Here is a 20,762-nt window from a genome sequence, read left to right on the forward strand (position 1 = left end):
TGGCGGGCGCCTGTAGTCCCAGCTACTCGGAGAGGCTGAGGCAGGAGAATGGCGTGAACCCGGGAGGCGGAGCTTGCAGTGAGCCAAGATTGCGCCACTGCACTCCAGCCTGGGCGACAGAGCGAGACTCCGTCTCAAAAAATAAAAAATAAAAAAAAAAAAAAAAAGGAAACATCTATTGTCTTGTCCCGAAGGGAGTTCCTCCTAGGTCTGGTTGGACCTTTGTATGGTAATGAAGATTTAGATCCCCTGTTAGGAAACCTGCTGGGTTAAGTGAATTTTCAGTGGTTAATGTTAAGTCATTTTTCTTTTTTTTAACTAGGGTACTTCTGAACTGGTGAGATGTGCTCACGATGAGGTTTCCTCTAAAAGTTATTTTTCTACTTTCTTCTGTTAGCAAAGCAGTTGCCACTACAGATTGAATGCATTTGGACCATCTGTGTGTTACTGGGTTAAGGATTTTTGATAGGAAGGCTACAGGTTGTCAATGGCCTCAGTGCTTTCAGACTACGCCCTTGTTTACACTTACAAGGTGGTATTGGAGTGTTGTAGGGTCATGGAGAAGACCTTTAATTATCAATTATATTTGACTTTCTGTCTCTCTCTCTCTTTGACTTTCCTTTTGCCTTTTTCTCTTCCTCTCTCTCTGCCTCTTTCTCTCTCTCTCTTCTTGACTCCCTCTTTGTCTCTCTGTCTCTTCCTCTCTGTCTTTTCCTCTCTCTCTTTGCCTCTTTTTCTGTCTCTTTCCTCTCTCTCTCTGCCTCTTTTTCTGTCTCTTTCCTCTCTCTCTCTGCTGGTCTTTCCTTGCCTCTGCAAGCTGCTTATGCTGCTGTTCTCTCAACCACTGTGGGTGGGGGGGGGTCTAAAACCAGCTGTAACCAAGTGTCTATGTACAGGAACTGGTCTGGGTGCCCTGACTTACAGGTTACCTTGTGCCATGCCTTTGAAACAAAGGACCTGTCCAGGCTTCTTTCTGATAGTCAACCCACCTCTAATGCTGGCCAGTCTATCTTACACAAAGTTTTAAGTTTTCCTGCTGTCATAGTATTCCATAGTCTCCTTTAGATCCTTTCTTGAAATTTTTCAACATAGTTCCTGGTGGGGTGGACTTACTTTGTGCCTGACCCATGCTTCCTTGAGACAAAACACCACTCTCACACCACATGCATACCACAAAACAAAGAACGGGTTAGAAGGGCACACACATACTTTTACAGTTTACACCAAACCAGAATCAAAACCAAAATCAGAGTATCAAGAAATCCAAGCCAGGTCAAAACAAAAACCAAAATATTGAGCAATCCAAATCAAGTCAAAAACAAAAACCAAAGTGCTGGTACAGGCACGTTGTGGGTGATCAGGCCACACTTCCACTCAAATGGAGTAGGCAAGTTCCAAAGACCAGTCTTACCAAGTTTCAGATGTCCGGATTCCAAGTGCCAGTTCCTTCCCAGTGTTCAGCCACTGCGTTGATCCTCCGTGGGGGCCTGCCTTGCACCGCTCTGACAAGGCATTCCACCAGGGCAAATGCCTACCCAGGAGCACTCTCAGGATCCACATCACTCAAGCTGGCCAGAGTCCCCCACAGGGATGCTCCACAGGGCAGGCCTAAGCCGCCTAAGGGGCTGCCTCAACCATCCATCCGTTAATCACCTCACTTCCCAGTCAGGGAACCAAGAAATGGAGCAGGACAAGCCACAGACAAAACCCCTCAGACACCGAGTTAAAGAAGGAAGGGCTTTATTCAGCTGGGAGCTTCAGCAAGACTCACGTCTCCAAAAACCAAGCTCCCCGAGTGAGCAATTCCTGTCCTTTTAAGGGCTTACAACTGTAAGGGCTTCAGTGTGAGAGGATTGTGATCAATTGAGCAAGCAGGGGGTATGTGACTGGGGGCTGAATGCACCGGTAATCAGAATGGAACAGAATAGGACAGGGATTTTCACAATGCTTTTCCAAACAATGTCTGGAATCTATAGATAACATAACCAGTTAGGTCAGGGGTCAATCTTTAACTAGGCCCAGGGCACGGCGCCAGGCTGTCTGCCTGTGGATTTCATTTCTGCCTTTTAGTTTTTACTTCTTCTTTCTTTGGAGGCAGAAATTGGGTATAAGGCAATATGAGGGGTGGTCTCCTCCCTTAATAATTATAAAGGAATCAATTCAACAAGAAGAGCTACCTATCCTAAATATATAGGCATGCAATACAGGTGCACACAGGTTGATAAAACAAGTTCTTGGAGACCTACAAAGAGACTTAGACTTCCATACAATAATACTGGGAGACATTACCACCCCACTATCAATATTAGATCAATGAGAAAGAAAATTAATAAGAATATTCAGGACTTGAACACAGCTCTGGATCAAGTGGACCTGATAGATATTTACAGAACTCTCCACCCCAAAACAACAGAATATACATTCTTCTCAGTGCCACATGGAACTTACTCTAAAATTAATCATATAATTGGTAGTAAAACACTCTTCAGAAAATATAAAAGGACTCAAATTATATGATACTGTCTCTCAGACCACAGTGCAATCAAATTAAAACTCAAGATTAAGAAACTCACTCAAAACTACACAACTACATGGAAATTGGACAACTTGCTTCTGAATGACTTCTGGGTAGATAATGAAATTAAGGCAGAAATCACGAAGTTCTTTGAAGTCAATGAGAACAAAAAAACAATGTACCAGAATCTCTGGGATGCAGCTACAGCAGTGTTAAGAGGGAAATTTATAGCACTAAATGCTTACATTAGAAGGCTAGAAAGATCTCAAATCAACACCCTAACGTTACAACTAAAAGAACTAGAGAGGCAAGAGCAAACAAATTTAAAAGCTAGCAGAAGACAAGAAATGACTAAGATCAGAGCAAAACTGAGGGAGATAAGGAGATAGAGACACGAAAAACCTTCAAAAGATCAATGAATTCAGGAGCTGGATTTCTGTTTTGTTTTGTTTTGTTTTTTGAGACGGAGTCTCACACTTGTTGCCCAGGCTGCAGTGCAGTGGCAAGATCTTGGCTCCCTGCAACCTCGGCCCCCTGGGTTCAAATGATTCTCCTGCCTCAGCCTCCTGAGTAGCTGGGATTACAGGCATGCATCACAAAGCTTGGCTACTTTTTTATATTTTTAGGAGAGATGGGGTTTCACCATGTTGAGCAGGCTGGTCTCGAACTCCTGACCTCAGCTGATCTGCCTCTCAAAATGCTGGCATTACAGGCATAAGCCACCATGGCTGGCCCAGGAGCTGGCTTTTTTGAAGAAATTAATAAAATATATAGACGACTAGCAAGACTACTGAAGAATAAAAGAGAGAAGAATCAAATAAACCCAATAAAAAATGATAAATAGGATATCACCAGTGACCCCACAAAAGTATAAACTACTAACAGAGAATACTATAAATACCTCTATGCAAATAAACTAAAAAATCTAGAAGAAATGGATCAATTTCTGGACACATAAATCCTCCCAAGACTAAACCAGGAAGAAGTTGAATCCTCGAAAAGACCAACTAAGTTCTGAAATTTAGGCAGTAATAAATAGCCTAGCAACCAAAAAAACACACACAAAAAGCCCAGAACCAGATGGACTAACGGTTGAATTCTACCAGAGATAAAAAAAGGAGCTGGTGAAGCAGCATTGTTGTCTGGGATAAATACCCAGGGTTCAGCATCTCATGCTGAGAAGGTTAATGACACAGACACATACACTTGGAGTGTGTTTAAAGAGCAGGAAGTTTAATAGATGAAAGAAAGAAGAAAGAGAGGGAGAGAGAGAGCTTTCTCATGCAGAGAAAGTGGGGCACCCAAGGTTTCCAGAATGCAACTGATTTTTTAAAGAGGCTTGAAGAGGGGGTGATTGATTTACATAGGGTTCAAAGGATTGGTTTGACCAGGTATACCATTTACATAGCTTGCAAAAAAACTTGCCTTCCCACCCCAATCTTTTATTATGCAAATGTAGCCTCTACCTGGCTGGCTCCACCACAACTGCACATGAGGGGACAAAGAAAAGGAAGGGGAAATTGCCATATTGGGTGGACCTGGCTTTCAGTACAGCTGCCCACATTCATCTACGCAAGGTTCTAGCTTGCTTATCTATGCTTGCGGCTTGACTTTTCAGGCTGCTTTATGTTAAAAAAGAGATGGTTTCGGGCTGATTTCTATTAAAGAAAAATTTCACTGAGAACATTTTTACACTTGCTAAGTGCCTAAAATAATTTCTTAATAACTGCTATATTACTGGTACCATTTCTTCTGGAACTATTCCAAACAATTAAAAAGGAATGACTCTCCTCCCTACTCATTTTATGAGGCCAGCATCATCCTGATACCAAAATCTGGCAGAGACAAAACAAAAAAAGAAAACTTCAGGCCAATATCTCTGAAGAACATTTATGTGAATATCCTCAATAAAATACTGGCAAACCGAATCCAGCAGCACATCAAAAAGCTTATCCACTACAAACAAGTCGGCCTCATCACTGGGATGCAAAGCTCATTTAACATACACAAATCAATAAACATAAGCTATCACATAAACAGAAACAATGACAAAAACCACATGATTATCTCAATAGATGCAGTAAAAGTCTTCAATAAGGGCTGGGCATGATGGCTCACATCTGTAATCCCAGCACTTTGGGAGGCCGAAATGGGTGGATCACGAGGTCAGGAGTTCAAGACCTGCCTGACCAATATGGTCAAACCCCATCTCTACTGAGAATACAAAAATTAGCCAGGGGTGATGGTGTTCATCTGTAATCCCAGCTACTTGGGAGGCTGAGGCAGGAGAATCACTTGAACCCAGGAGGTGGAGGTTGTGGTGAGCCGAGATTGTGCCACTGTACTTTAGCCTGGGTGACAGAGCGAGACTCCCTCTCAAAAAAATAAAATAATAATACTAATAATAAAGTCTTCAATAAAATTCAACATTCCTTGGCTGGGCGCAGTGGCTCACACCTGTAATCCCAGCTCTTTGGAGGGCTGGGGCAGGTGGATCACGGGTCAGGAGTTTGAGACCAGCCTGATCAACATGGTGAAACCTCATCTCTACCAAAAATACAAAAATTAGCCAGGCATAGTGGCGGGTGCCTGTAATCCCAGCTACTCTAGAGGCTGATGCAAGAGAATCCCTTGAACCCAAAAAGCAGAGGTTGCAGTGAGTTGAGACCATGCCACTGCACCCCAGCCTGGGTCACAGAGTGAGACTTTGTCTCAAACAAACAGACAAACAAACAAACAAACAAAATTCAGCATCCCTTCATGTTAACAACTCTCAATAAACTAGGTATTGAACAAGCATACCTCAAAATAATAAGAGCTATTTATGACAAACCCACAGCCAATATCATATTGAATGGGCAAAACCTGGAAGAATTCTGGAAAATCAGCACAAGACAAAATGCCCTCTCTCACCACTCCTATTCAACGTAGTATTTGAAGTTCTGGCCAGGAAAATCAGGTCAAAGAAAGAAATAAAGGGTGTATAAATAGGAAGAGAGGAAGTCAAATTGTCTCTGCAGATGACATGATGCTATATCTAGAAAATCCCGTTGTCTCAGCTGAAAAGATCCTTAAGCTGATAAGCAACTTCAGCAAAGTCTCTAGATACAAAATCAATGTGCAAAAATCACAAGTACCAACAATAAACAAGCAGATTGTGAAATCATGCATGAACTCCCATTCACAATTGCTACAAAGAAAATAAAATACCGGCCGGGCGCAGTGGCTCATGCTTGTAATCCCAGCACTTTGGGAGGCCGAGACGGGCAGATCACGAGGTCACGGAGATCGAGACCACGGTGAAACCCCGTCTCTACTAAAAAATACAAAAAATTAGCCGGGCGTGGTAGCGGGCGCCTGTAGTCCCAGCTACTCGGAGAGGCTGAGGCAGGAGAATGGCGTGAACCCCGGAGGCAGAGCTTGCAGTGAGCCGAGATTGTGCCACTGCACTCCAGCCTGGGCGACAGAGCGAGACTCCGTCTCAAAAAAAAAAAAAAAAAAGAAAAGAAAATATCTAGGAATACGGCTAACAAGGGATGTGAAGGACCTCTTCAAAAAGAACTACAAACCACTGCTCAAAGAAATAAGAGAGGACAAAAACAAATGGAAAAAATTTCACCTGCATGAATAGGAAGAATCAATATCATGAAAATGATTATACTTCCCAAAGTAATTTATACATTCAGTGCTATTCCCATCAAACTACCACTGACGTTCTTCACGGAACTAGAAAAAACTACTTTAACATTCATGTGGAATGAAAAAAGAGCCTGTATAGCCAAGAAAATTCTAAGTGAAAAGAACAAAGCTGGAGGCATCATGCTACTTGACTTCAAACTATACAACAAGGCTATAGTAACCAAAGCAGCATGGTACTGGTAAAAAGAAAAACAGACACATTGACCAATGAAACAAAATAGAGACCTCAGAAATAAGACCACATGTCTACAACCATGTGATATTTGACAAACTTGATAGAAACAAGCAATGGGGAAAATATTCCCTATTTAATAAATGATGCTGGAAAAAAATAAAGTCAGAAAAACTAACCTTCTCTCTTTCTGGTCATATTATCTATATCATATTTAGTTATTTTTATTTATTTCAATTGCTTTCGATTTTAGTATTTGCCTTGGAAATTACTTTTTTAATATGTATAACATTTTCTTGGAGTCTATTTATGGACATCAATGCTATTTTGCATATTTTGATATAAAAAATAAAACATCAATGTGGATGTGATGGCTCCTGCCTATAATTCCAGCATTTTGGGAGGCTGAGGTGGGAGGATTACTTTAGCTCAGGAGTTTGAGACCAGCCTGGGCTACATAGTGTGACCTCACCTCTAAAAATAACAATAATAAATTAGCTGAGCATGGTGGCACATGAGTGGGGTCCCAGATACTCAGAAGGCGGAAGTGAGAAAACTGCTTGAGCCCAGATGGTTGAGGCTGCAGTGAGCTGCAGTCATGCCACTGCATTCCTGCCTGGCTGAGAGAGAATCTTTCTTAAAAGAAAGAAAGAAAAAGAAGGCCAAGGCAGGTGGATTACTTGAGGTTAGGAGTTTGAGACCAGCCTGGCCAACATGACAAAACCCTGTTTCTGCCAAAAATACAAAAATTAGCTGGGTGTGGTGGCATTTGCCTGTAATACCAGTTTCTCAGTAGGCTGAGGGATGAGAATCGCTTGAACTTGAAAGGCAGATGTTGCAGTGAGCAGAGATCGCATCATAGCATCCCAGCCTGGGCGGCAGAGCAAGACCTTGTCTTAGAAAAAGAAAGAAAGAAAGAAAGAGAGAGAGAAAGAAAGAGAAAACCACAGAGAATAAACTATAAAATTTTTTTAATGTTTGTAAAGCTCTAATTGCATAGCAGATTTCTGGAAGTCAGTTTCCAGAATCCAAGGCTAATCCCTAAGCATTTTATACATTTCTTTCTGCATTGATTATAAAATTCGGCTTTCCCAACAGAAATGGAAAAAAATAAAGCATGAGTAACAATGAGATAGCACACAATTATAATAATGGCAATCATGAAAATAAAAATTTCAAAGACTGTCAATGAAAATTTGGATTAAATAGATCTAGAAATATGAAATGGTACAGTAGCTTTGGAAAATAGTTTAGTGGCTTATTATAAAGTTGAGCATACAATTATTATGTTACCAAGACATCCCACTGCTAGGTCATTACCAAAGTAAACTGAAAACTAATGCTGAAATGAAACTTTTTGTGGATGTCTACTGCTCACTTTATTTGTAATTGCAAAAAGCTAGATGTAAACCAGATGCTTCTCAACAGGTGAATGAATAAACAAACCAGTGCATACCTACAATAGAATCCTAGTTGTCAACAACAAAAAAATTGATTGACATCACACTATAGATGAGTCACAAATGCATTTCTTTAATTGAAGAAAGTACAATCCAAAGGTTACAGATTAAATAATCCAAGTATATGGCATTGTAGAAAAATAAAATTATAAGGACTGATAATAATCAGGCCAGGCTTGATGGCTTAAGTGTATAAGCTCAGCACTTTGGGAGGCTGAGGTGAGAGGATTGTTTGAGCCCAGGATTTTGAGAACAGGCTGGGCCACATAGAAAGACTTCCCTACAAAAGAAGAAGAATAAAAAGAGAATAATCACTGATTGCCAAAGAGTAGATGAGGATAGAGTTAACTACAAATAGGAAGCATCAGATAATTTGGGGGGCAATGAAACAGTTCTGTGTGGTCCTGTGAAGATGGCTATGTGATTCTAGACAGTTTTCAAAACCTATGGAACTGTACATCACAAATAATATATTTTCCTCTCTGCAAATTAGAAAAAACAAGGATTTGGGGAAAATTCAGATAAAATGCAGGAAGTAAAAAGAAGAGTTTACCCTTACTAGAAATGTGTCACCTAACCCTATTGAAGAAGGTTGGAATGAAAGGACTTGGTGTAAATCACTTTGAATAACAGTATTTTGATTAAATATTGCAAGACTCAAGAACTGAACACGGCTGGGCACGGTGGCTCACGCTTGTAATCCCAGCACTTTGGGAAGCCAAGACGGGCGGATCATGAGGTCAGGAGATCGAGACCATGGTGAAACCCCGTCTCTACTAAAAATACAAAAAAATTAGCCGGGCGTAGTGGCGGGCGCTTGTAGTCCCAGCTACTCGGAGAGGCTGAGGCAGGAGAATGGCGTGAACCCGGGAGGCGGAGCTTGCAGTGAGCCGAGATTGCGCCACTGCACTCCAGCCTGGGTGACAGAGCGAGATTCTGTCTCAAAAAAAAGAACTGGACACAAACATTGTGTTCTGGTAGGTATTGCTTGTCTATAAGCATACAGATTAGCAATTTTTAAAAGCACTCTATATGTTAGTGTATATATATATAAAATATAATTAGTGCCTGCACCTCTCTGAATTTGAAAAAAAAAGAGAATTCTAGACTGGAGTTGAGAATATTTTGATAAATGCATGTATCATAACATATCTATTGAGAGAGAGGGAGAAAGAGAGAGATGTGTTTATACAGGAGTCAATATTAATATGTACCTTTCCAAACTCTGTTTGCTGAGAGGTTGGAGAAGCAGTGACATCCCAGTATTAATGGACACACCTAGCTCTCATATCATGGTTTCTAAGTACTATTCTTCAACAAAAAAAGCAAGACTACTTGTAATAATAGATAATTCTAGCACTGGAGTGGAAAATCCAAGTTAAGGTAGCGTATCGTTAAGCCAGAAAGCTTAAAAGTGCTTTATGAACAACAGAAGCAGCCATGTCAGAGAAAATCAACCTGAAACACTTCCCAGGAGCCCAAGCTGGAAAAATGTGAAAAACACAATAAACATTATTAGCATTGAATTAACATCAAGAGAAATAAAAAAAAAAAATCCATGAATCCATAAAGATAGAGAAAAATACAAATAAGAAAAAAAGAAGGCCAGGCACCATGGCTCATGCCTGTAATCCCAGCACTTTGGGAGGCCGAGGAGGGTGGATCACCTGAGGTTGGGAGTTCGAGACCAGCCTGATCAACAGGAATAAACCTCATCTCTACCAAAAATACAAAATTAGCCAGGCATGGTGGTGTATGCTTGTAATCCCAGCTACTTGGGAGTCTGAGGCAGGACAATCGTTTGAACCTGGGAGGTGGAGGTTGCAGTGAGCTGAGATCACTGCACTCCAGCCTGGGCAACAAGAGTGAAATTCCATCTCAAAAGAGAAAGAGAGAAAGAAAGAAAGAGAATGAGAGAGAGAGAGACAGACAAAGAAAGAAAGAAAGAAAGGAAGGAAGGAAGGAAGGAAGGAAGAAAGAAAGAAAGAAAGAAAGAAAGAAAGAAAGAAAGAAAGAAAGAAAGAAAGAAAGAAAGAAAGAAAGAAAGAAAGAAAGAAAGAAAGAAAATAGTAGAGAAAAAGAGAAAAAATTTTTCTTTACAAAATTCCAAGTATTAATCAATGTAGAAGATAATGCAAAATAGAAAATCACCACTAAGACACCACAGTAATAATTACTGTAGACAAGATGTACTTAAAAGTGCAAACATTGTGGGTAAAATTTAAAGGAGAAACAGTGTTTCTGTTAGCCCCAAAGTATCTGCCCCAAATATTTATAAGTAGCCCCAAACTAATAGCCCCAAAGTATCTACCTCCAAATATTTATATATACTATTTCCTCTCAATTTCTTTATAAGACTTATGACTATTTAAAGAAAAATTATAACACAGTATTGTGAGATATATGTGTAGATGTAAAATGCATCAATAGCACAAAGAATAGAAGGAAGTAATTGTAACTCTTCAACAGCAAGGTTTTCATATTTTACATTTATTAAAATAGTACAGCATAAACTCTAGATAGATCGTGATATGTTAAGATGCATACAGTTATCCCCAGGGAAACCACTAAGAAATGTAAGGAGGTGTCACTTAAATGCTATTAAAGGAATTTAATTATATACCAAAAAGTATTTGTAAGAGAATGTTTATAGAGACTTTAGTCATAATAGCTTAAAGCAGGGAACAGCCTAAATATCCATTGCTAGAAAAATAGATGAACAAATTATATCTCATTCATACAAGAGAATACTACCCAGCCATAGAAAAAAATGAACTACTAAATCACACAACCTGGATGTATCTCATAAACCTGCCAGATAAGACAAGCTTGAAATAAAATAATATGTATTGTATGATGTCAAGCAAAATGAACCAATGATTAAAAAAAAAAAAAAAACACCTCTGGTAGAGAGTAAAATTATCTGGAAAAAAGCATGAGGAAATTATCTGATAATTTTTTAAAAATCCATTTTTCTGTGGAGTCACTCATGCTAAATGTGATATAAACTAAAAATGTAAAGAAATAGGTGATCCTAAAGCAGTTCAGGTTTTGTTTTCTTCCATAAACAGCAGATTTTAACACAAGGAGTTCCTTTCTACTGTAATTCTTTTAAAAAATAATAACCTGGAGTCCTTGTTTTTACTTTACAAAACCCACAGTTCTGCTATTTCACAGTGGGATTCGAGACTAAATAAGTACACTTTTGATGGTGACTGATGCTATCAACATCTGAAGTTTTGGTCTATCTCTCAAAATTGAGAAGATGACCAAAAGGGAGAAATTATTAAATCAATTATAGCCTAAAGCTGCCTTCTTTTCTGTTTAATTTTTGTCAATAGGTTTTCTGTACATAGCAAACTGAAACCTAACTGGATATGTAAATAGACTGTAACCGACTCTTCTACCAACTACTGTGTTTTTGGCAATAAAAGAACATCAGCTGTTTAAACCATGTTCGAGTAAGGCAAATCTCAAGCTATAATCAATCTGGCTGTTTCTGTATCTCACCCCCATTTTCTGTATGTCACTTTGCTATTTCTGTCCATAAATCTTTTTCCACCATGTGGCTATGCTGCAGTCTCTCTGAGCCTACTCTGGCTCCACAGGCTGCCCAATTTGCAAATCATTCTTTGCCCATTTAAACTCTTTTAAATTTAATTTTTCTAAAGTATTTTCCTTTTAAGAGTTTTCCAATTTTTTCTATGATGAAAAATAAATAATCTTTTGTTGGGCTTTGATTTTCTAAACTTATCCATCAGCTACAAATACAAAGTATTCTATGTCTTTTTAAAATGCTTCTGCAATTTCTTTCTTTCTTTTTCTTTCTTTCTTTTCTTTCTTTTTATTTATTTACTTTTTTTTCTCAGACAAGGTCTTACCCTATCACCCAGGCTGGAGTGCAGTGGTGTATCCAAACATGGCTCACTGCAGCTTGACCTTCCAGGCTGAAGTGATCCTTCTGCTTCTGCATCTGCCACCCGAGTAGCTGGGTTTACAGGCATGCACAACCATGTCTGGCTAATTTTTAAAATTTTATTCATGAAGACAGATTCTTACTATGTAGGCTGAACTTGAACTCTTGAGCTCATGTTATTCTCCCATGTCAGCCTCCCAAAATGCTAGGATTACAGGTGTGAGCCACTGTGCACGTCTGCAAATTCTTGAGAGGATTATTCCCAATGATAAACAATACTACATTGGCACAAATGTAAAAGGAACGTGGGCTGGCTGCAGTGGCTCACGCTAGTAATCCCAGAACCCTGTGAGGCTGAGGCAGGCAGATTACTTGAGGTCAGGAGTTTGAGATCAGCCTGGCCAACATGGTGAAACCCTGTCTTTACTAAAAATATAAAAATTAGTCAGGTGTGGTGGCAAGCACCTGAAATCCCAGCTACTTGAAAGGCTGTGGCAGGAGAATTAATTGAACATGGGAGGAGGATGTTACAGTGAGCCAAAATTACACTACTGCACTCCAGCCTGGGTGATAGAGTGAGACCTTGTCTCAAAAGAAGTTAAATAGATTAATAAAACTAAAATAAAAGGAATCTGGCCTCTATTGTAGAAGTGTCACTCTCCAGGATTTCAGGGATCTAGGACAGCTACTTTAGTAGTGTCATCTATGGAGGTGGATGGGCTTTGGAGTCTGACAGAGTTGATCCTGAGTCTCAGCCCAGCCACTTAGTAGCTGTGTGTCTTTGGACAAGATTCTTGATGTGAAAGAGTTCTATAAACCACGTATGAAAAAAAAAAAAAAAAGGCAGAATGACACTGATTTCAAAAATGGTAGCAATTTCCAGTTTTTTCTGTATCCATGCCCATTGCCAGGTGCTTTTAAAGCTGTTCCCATCAAGATCCAGGATGTTTTCCAAACCCTAGATTTTGCTGGCCTTATTCACTCAGGGCAGTAGAAACCTGTGAACATGACAGTGTACTAGTTTGAGGCCTAGGTGCAAAAGGTCTTGAATGCTTCTGTTTTTCTTTCAGAATGCTGCCATCTCCATGAATAAAGCCCATGTTAGCCAGCTGGAGGATAAGATACCATGGGGAGGAGAAGCAAGGTGCCCCTGTTGACAGCCGCAGAAGCAGAAGCTCATCCCCAGAAGCACAGCTGCCTATTCAATAAACAGCTGAAGATACATGTCTGGAGGAGCTCAGCTGAGACAAAAAAAACGGCCTCACTGAGCCCAGCCTAAATAGCTGACCATCTCGATTATGAGCAAATAAGTTTTGAATGATTTGTTGTGCTGCAATAGCTAATTAATACATGCACCCAGTGCAGATAGGATGCCAGGATTCATTGACAAGTTGATTACTAGTTCTCTTCTAACAGTGGGCACCCTATAGGTACTGATTTTTCCCCCTGATTTGAAGTCGGATGCCTCATAAGAGAATGCTGAGTAATGCAGAAATATATGTGGACATGTATGCATGTAATTGGTGTCTATACTCACACCGTCCCTCACACCACGGGAGAAAACAGATAACCACGGCCTGACCATTAGGGCCAAGGACAAATAGAAAAGTAAGTTTGCCTTTAATCTGTTTTTCTCATATCTAAACATTGGAGGTCAAGACTGCACAGGTTTGAAGACATAGAGATTTCTTCTCCTGTGGCCTTATCATCCTTTGTTCACCTTCTGATCTCTGGAAGAAAGGTGGGCAACGGGTGGCCAGCAGTGGTCTACCTGTGGTTGTTTTTTTCTTGCTGTCCTCTGCTTTTTCTATGGCTACTATCTGTTCCTCCCTCAGAGCTGAAGAGAAATGTTGGTAGGGAAAGGCTCTTTTTTCAGCTTTGGCAGAAAAGTTTTGTTCAGGCCCTTCGCTCCCCTGAGGTCAGAGCTGCACTTCAATGTGGCAGCTACTGGCTATGTGTGGCGACTGAGTGCCTGGAATGTGGTTGGTCTGAACTGTGATGTGCTAGAAAGGTAAAATACAGAGTTAGTTTCAAAGATGACGTTCCAAAAAATATCTACACTTCATTAATAATTTACATTTTGCTTACATATTAAAATGATAATATTTTGGATATACTGGGTTAAATTGCTACAGTAAATACCACATTTTTTGTTTGTTTTTCTTTTTAAAGTTTGGCTACTAGAAAATTTAAAATTCACATGTAGCTCACATTTTACTTCAGAGGATTGCCTTCTTTTTAAAATCTCAGGCAATCTGATAAAAAAACAGAAGTCAGGAAGGTCATAAAATAGAAATTTTTAGATAATTTTTATTATATTCTTTTCATTTGTGAATAACCATATAATATATTATTTATAAAAGAATATGACCTTATACAAAAGGTTAAATGCAAATACCCTCTGGGGTTGGCCTGGCTTACTTAGCTCAGGGAAGAAGCCCTGCCTGAAAAGGCTGCAGCCTAGACTGTCACTCTTTCTTTTTTTTTTGGTGGGGCGGGGACAGACTCTCTCTCTGTCACCCAGGCTAGAGTGCAGTGGTGCGATCTCGGCTCACTGCCACCTCCGCCTCCCGAGTTCAAGCGATTCTCGTGCCTCAGCCTCCGGAGTAGCTGGGATTACGGGCGGCCGCCACCACGCCAGGCTAATTTTTATTTTTAGTAGAGACGGGGTTTTGCCATGTTGTCCAGGCTGGTCTCCAACTCCCGACCTCTGGTGATCCACCCGCTTGGGCTTCCCTCCCAAAGTGCTGGGATTGCAGGCGTGAGCCACCGTGCGGCCCATCAGTCTTCATTCAGTCCAGCATCTGATCACATCTTCTGTCACTCAGGATCTGAGGAGGTGGGGATTTAAGAATTATCCAATCAGGGACTCTGGGCTGGGATCCGTCCAATCAGGCATGCAGCTGGAGCGGAAAAGGCGGCATCCAAGATGTGGCGGGGCCGTTGTTTCTCGTTGCAGCCGCAGTTCCCGGTCTCGTCTTCACTGCTCTGTGTCCTCAACCTCTGTGGCCCTGTAACCTGCGGTATTGGAAGATCCACAGCTAACATGCCAGGTGCGCCTGGCAGCCTAGAAATGGTGAGAGTGCCGGGTCCGACATCCCGAAAAGGGGAAGGGGCTGATTGGAACTGGTGGGAAGTGGTGTGGCGGGACTCAGGCCTTCCCGCAGTCAGCTCCGCAATCTGCGCCTGGAGTTCTTCTTGCTCATCTCGGCCTCAGTCTCCTTCAGCCACAAGATGGCGGCTGCGCTGACTGCGGGACCCCGGGCGACCTGTGTCCTCCATGCGCTGTGACTGTGCCCTGGCCTGGAGCCCTCTCCGGGCCGCTCTGCACCCGCATGGCCGCGTCTCTCCCAGATTGTGCAGGGACCACGGGAGGGACGTCAGGGGAGAATCCTGACTCCGGGTGCGGGTTCATGAATATGGGAAGAGCTTTGGTCCAGTGAGGTTTCCAGTCCCTCTTTTCTTCTATTAAACATTTATGGGAGTCACCACTAAAGTAATAAATAATTTAATCAAAAAGTGATTCAAAAATTGTAGAGCACCCAGCTATGATTTGTAGTTTATGGTCTATGGAGGGGATTTGACGGAAAGATTTTTTTAAGGTGCGCAATGAAGAAAACCAAATTCAGTAATTGGTTATGTACAGTTACGTAGTTTCTCAGTTTGTACAATCAAGATGGAAATTTTCCGTTTATATAATCAGAGGTTAATTGTAGTTTATAGTTGGTTAAGCCTGAGCTTTGTTTCCCCCATGTATAATTTACGAAAAAAAAAATGCACTTGAATTAGATTTTTTTTTCTTTCTTTTTTTGAGACGGAGTTTTGCTCTTGTTGCCCAGGCTGGAGTGCAATAGCGCGATCTCCTCTCAGTGCAACCTCCGCCTCCCGGGTTCAAGCGATTTTCCTACCTCAGCTTCCTGAGTAGCTGGGATTACAGGCATGTGCCACCACGCCGGCCTAATTTTGTATTTTTAGTAGAGACGGGGGTTTCTCCATTTTGGTCAGGCTGGTCTTGAACTCCCGACCTCAGGTGATCCGTCCTCCTCGGCCTCCTAAAGTGCTGGGTTTACAGGGGTGAGCCGCTGCGCTCGGCCGAATTAGATTTTTCAAAAAGTAGATATCAGGGACTAGAGCCACCTCAGTCTAATTGCCTGCCACTTAATTATTCTTATTTTCACACTCCTCAGAGGACTGATTTTTCCCTTGCATTTTTTACAGGTATCCCAAGCAGAGTATTATGTGTACTCCCAAACCCCCATTCCTGCAGCCTATCTCTGGCTTGCAGTAAAATATAAAATTTCCAGTTCATTGCTACCTTCCCAAATGTCAGTTTTTCCTCTCTGATTCACATTACTATTTGTCCTTTTTTTTTTTTTTTTTTTTTTTTTTTTGAGACGGAGTCTCGCTCTGTTGCCCAGTCTGGAGTGCAGTGTCCTGATCTTGGCTCACCGCAACCTCCGCCTCTCGAGTTCAAGCAATTCTCCTGCCTCAGCCTCCCGAGTAGCTGGGACTACAGGCGTGCGCCACCATGCCTGGCTAATTTTTGTGTTTTTAGTAGAGACAGAGTTTCACTATGTTGGCCAGGCTGATCTCGAACTCCTGACCTTGTGATCTGCCTGCCTCAGCCTCCCAAAGTGCTGGGATTACAGGCGTGAGTCACCTGCCTGGCCTACTGTTTGTCCTTTAGTGTACATTTTTGATACCGTATTTTAATTATTTTTTAACAAAGCATTGGATGGCACTTTTCCTCATATTTGTTTTCTGTTTGTAAATATTTCCCATGAGAAGAAAGCAAAAAATTATCCCCTGACACTGCGTTGTAAAAAATCTTTGTACTGTTTTTTTTTTTTTTCCTCCTAGGCCCACAGATTTTATCAGAATGTTTTGGGGTAAATGTTTTCCTTTGGAAACTTTATGGAGTGATGTGTTTTCAGCCATTCTTGTTTTTTTTTTCCTGGTCCTGGGTTTCAGTACTGTCTGGGAATTAACTAAAATACCCCCCATGGCTATGTCTGCTAGAGTGTCTAGTGAATATCAGCTCCTGGTCATTTTCTCCCATGGGACAATCTGAGGTATGGAGTGTAGCCTTTCAGGGAAGCAGGCGGATGCCCTGGAATTGAGACGAATCTCCTGGCATACTCTTCCTTTGAAAAGCTAACCCTTGAGACATTAAGATTGTCTTCACCCAACCCAGCTTCCATTTCTTGAAGACCCAACCCAGCTTCCATTTCTTGCTGGTCAGCCAATCAGTTGCTGGTATTGCGGGAAAAACATTGAAATAATTTCTGCCCCCTGCATTCTCTAAGGGGCAAAACAATAGGGAAACAAATATAATGAAAAAATACTGAAAGAAAAATAGTGAGAATCTGTGAAATCAAAAATAATATCCCAAAAGAAAAAAAAAAAAACAGTGATCCAGTGAGATGGTGTAAGAACTTGCAAAGTAAAATACACCTGGGACACTCACTGGGGCTTAATTCAGGGTCTCCTGAGAAGGGGTTATTGGGCACTTAAGTGAGCAGAATGGAGTGGGAGAATCTCTCAAGTGATTGGATGGCCTGATTGAAACATGAGACAGACACATCTGTACCTTGAAAAGATTTGGTCGCTTATTTTGACCTCAGTTGTTTTTTTTTTTTTTTGAGACAGAGTCTCGCTGTCGCTGTCGCCCAGGCTGGAGTGCAGTGGCGTGATCTCAGCTCACTGCAGGCTCCGCCCCCCGGGGTTCACGCCATTCTCCTGCCTCAGCCTCCCAAGTAGCTGGGACTACAGGTGCCCGCCACCTCGCCCAGCTAATTTTTTTTTTTTTTTGTATTTTTAGTGGAGACGGGGTTTCACCGTGTTAGCTAGGGTGGTCTCGATCCCCTGACCTCATGATCCGCCCGCCTCGGCCTCCCAAAGTGCTGGGATTACAGGACCTCAGTGTTTTAACTGTGAATTGCATTTTGTTAGTAGGGATTGAAAGAAAGATAAGAAAATATTTACCAAGGGCAAAAAAGAGATGGATTTCAGAATAAAATTAATATTTAATTATATATTCCATTTGTTAAACTTTTTTTTTTTTTTTTTTTTTTGAGACCAAGTCTTGCTCTGTTGCCCAGACTGGAGTGCAGTGGCGCAATCTCTGCTCACTGCAACCTCCGTCTCCCAGGTTCTTCTGCCTCAGCCTCCTGACTAGCTGGGACTACAGGCACCTGCCACCACGGCCGGCTAATTTTTTGTATTTTTAGTAGAGATGGAGTTTCACTGTGTTCGCCAGGATGGTCTAGATCTCCTGACCTCGTGATCCACCCATCTCAGCCTCCCAAAGTGCTAGGATTACAGGCGTGAGCCACCGCGCCTGGCAAAAATTTTTATTTACCCTTTTCTCAGAATGAGTTTAAGAATTTTCTCTGGTTTGTTTTTTATGGCTGAGTGATTTTAAACAATTTCAAGGCTTAACTTTTAGAATGCTACCAAGGAAAAAAATAGGAAAAATCTCTCTTCCATTTTGGCTTCAGAAAATGCACACATTTCCACAAGAAAATGTGGTAGATAATTGGTGAGTTATGTAGATTCATGAAAACATCAGTTCCTCTTTTTGCAGGGTAAATTTGTAACTGTGAATATCTCCATTCTATATCCTGTTATATTGCTGTCTGAGAGTTTCATGCTAAATTTTATGAGCTGAAACTTTGTACCCTCTAGAAATGTTCCCATATGACTAATTGTTTACTACATGATTTTTAATGGAAATAGTAAAATAATACATTTATTGTCTGAAAGGAATAGATACTTTCGCTTATCTTATTGAGATATAAAATGTAAGCACCTTAAAATTTCCTTCCCTTACATGTACACTGTGTTAGAGTAATTCTGCTGAATTTTTCAAACACTTACTTTCAAAAACCACATGAATAACTCTGACATGAAAATTAAAGCCTGAGCCCAGTGACTCTAAGCTAAGGCTAATACTGAGCCTGCAAAAGGAGGTTATTAAAGGACGACTTAGTTTTTTCTGGGGAGTCTTCTCTGCAGGTATTCCAGCCTGCGCACCCCAGCCATGGAAGAAGCCTTTATCCTGAGAGAAACTACATAGCCCTGGAAAGTTGGGGACCCACAGCCAGATGCAGTTAAGGTTAAGACGAAAGGGGATTGGGAGGGTCTTACTGAAGATGAAATTGTTATTGTTTTGTGGTAGTTTCTAGACTTTGTAAAGTAAAACAAAGTTAGATTTATGTTGGAAAAAGAATTGAATTCCAAAAGAGTATTCCAAGAGGAGGAAGTACCAACTCTAAGATCTTCAAGGATTGCAAAGTTTAGGCAGACAAGGGCCTTGTTTCATATGGAAGAGCAAACAATATTAGAGAGGAGGTCGGAGGGGATGGCGAATGGAGGGTGAAAGAATGAGATTTTAGATCAGAGAATGTTTTACCCTGAAGTCATCATGTTCTTAGGAACTACATAAAATAAGGTTGTATGTTGACTCAGACTGGGGGTAGCTCAAAGTTTAGAAGCCTGTTGAAAGGAAATAAAGTAATGTTTGATTAAGAAGTGTTCTAGGTTGACCACTGAAAACAAATTCAGTTGGTTTATTTATTTTTTTAATGAGAAAAAGGAGACAGTGTGCAGAGTCTGTGTCTGGCTATGTGACAGGTAAGAAAAGAGAGCACCATCTAAGTCACAACGGGAAGGGTATTTCTTTCTGACTTTTCCTGGATTGTGTCTTTTCTAATAAACTGATAAATGTAACTATGATGTTTTCCTGAGTTCTGTGAGTGGCTGTATAATATTATTGAACTTGAGGAAGGTTATGAGGGTCCCCAGTTTTTAAGCAGTAGCTCAGAAACAGATGGGTCTATGGGGTTTGTGACTGGCTTCTTCAGTGAGAACAATGTTGTGAGACTGAGCCCTGAATCAGGATCTGTGCTGACTCTGGGTGGTGTCAGAATTCAAATGTTAGGCAATGAGTTGGTGTTGGAGAATTGCTTGGTGTTTACCAAGCTCTACAAATTTGGTTCCAGATAAAAGATATCAGAGAGGCCTGGTCTGGAATGGATCTCTGGGTGTCTGGGAATGGGAGGCTCTGCTTTTCTCTACACAGGCCGTCACACTGCCCATTACCCTGTGATTTCAGGTCTCCTCCCGGGGTGAAAGAGGATAAAAACTTAGAGGAAAAAAGTTCTGATAACAGACCCCCTTTTTCCACTGCTGCCACCACAGGATTCCTACCTTCTTACTAACATATCCACTAGACATTGACTTATCCACACCCCTCTTAGGACTAGGTACCACCCTCAGGAATTTCACCACAGCATTTTTGATCCTAGTGTTTCTTGCCAAAAACTCACAAAAGTGTCTACAAGTCTCCTGGCATATCCCAACCCCCAGACACTGAATCTGCAGCAGCAACCTGTTTTCTCCACCAACCTGGGGTTCTGGACAACCTGTTCATAATCTCATCTGCCTGCATGGACCCAGAAATTAATCAGAGTAGAGTCACACCTGGGCCACTATCTGTAGCATAAACCAGTCCTTCCACCTGCATTGCATTCTCCCCAACCCATAGAGTTCTTTTGTTTTTGTTTTTGTTTGTTTGTTTTTGAGACAGAGTTTCACTCTTGTTGCCCAGGCTAGAGTGCAGTGGCATGATCTCGGCTCACTGCAACCTCAGCCTTCTGGTTTCAAGTGATTCTCCTGCCTCAGCCTCCTGAGAAGCTGGGACTACAGGCGCCTGCCACCACGCCCGGCTAATTTTTGTATTTTTAGTAGAGATGGAGTTTCACCGTGTTGGCCAGGATGATCTCAAACTCCTGACCTCGTGATCCACCTGCCTCGGCCTCTCAAAGTGCTGGAATTACAGGCGTGAGCCACTGTGCCCAGCCAGCGAGTTCTTTTGTTTTAACTTTTATTTTTTATTCAGGAGTACATGTGCAGGTTTCTTACATAGGTGAAATTGTGTCGGGGATTTGGTGTGCAGATTATTTTGTCATTGAGGTATTAAGCACAGCACCACACAGG

The 20,762-nt window shown here is 41.3% G+C and overlaps 2 protein-coding genes across 2 annotated transcripts in view; both read left to right on the forward strand.

Moving 5' to 3' along the window:
- Positions 1-20,762, forward strand: part of LOC116478760 (zinc finger protein 99-like) — a 277,198-nt gene that overhangs the window by 151,458 nt on the left and 104,978 nt on the right.
- Positions 14,704-20,762, forward strand: part of LOC116478761 (zinc finger protein 729-like) — a 34,182-nt gene continuing 28,123 nt past the window's right edge. Inside the window, 1 exon segment of the mRNA XM_058424599.1 lies at positions 14,704-14,838. Coding sequence (XP_058280582.1) covers positions 14,809-14,838 — 30 coding nt within the window. The 5' untranslated portion in view covers positions 14,704-14,808.

Source organism: Hylobates moloch, unplaced genomic scaffold (genome assembly GCF_009828535.3).
Source record: "Hylobates moloch isolate HMO894 unplaced genomic scaffold, HMol_V3 SCAFFOLD_12, whole genome shotgun sequence".
Taxonomy (NCBI): domain Eukaryota; kingdom Metazoa; phylum Chordata; class Mammalia; order Primates; family Hylobatidae; genus Hylobates; species Hylobates moloch.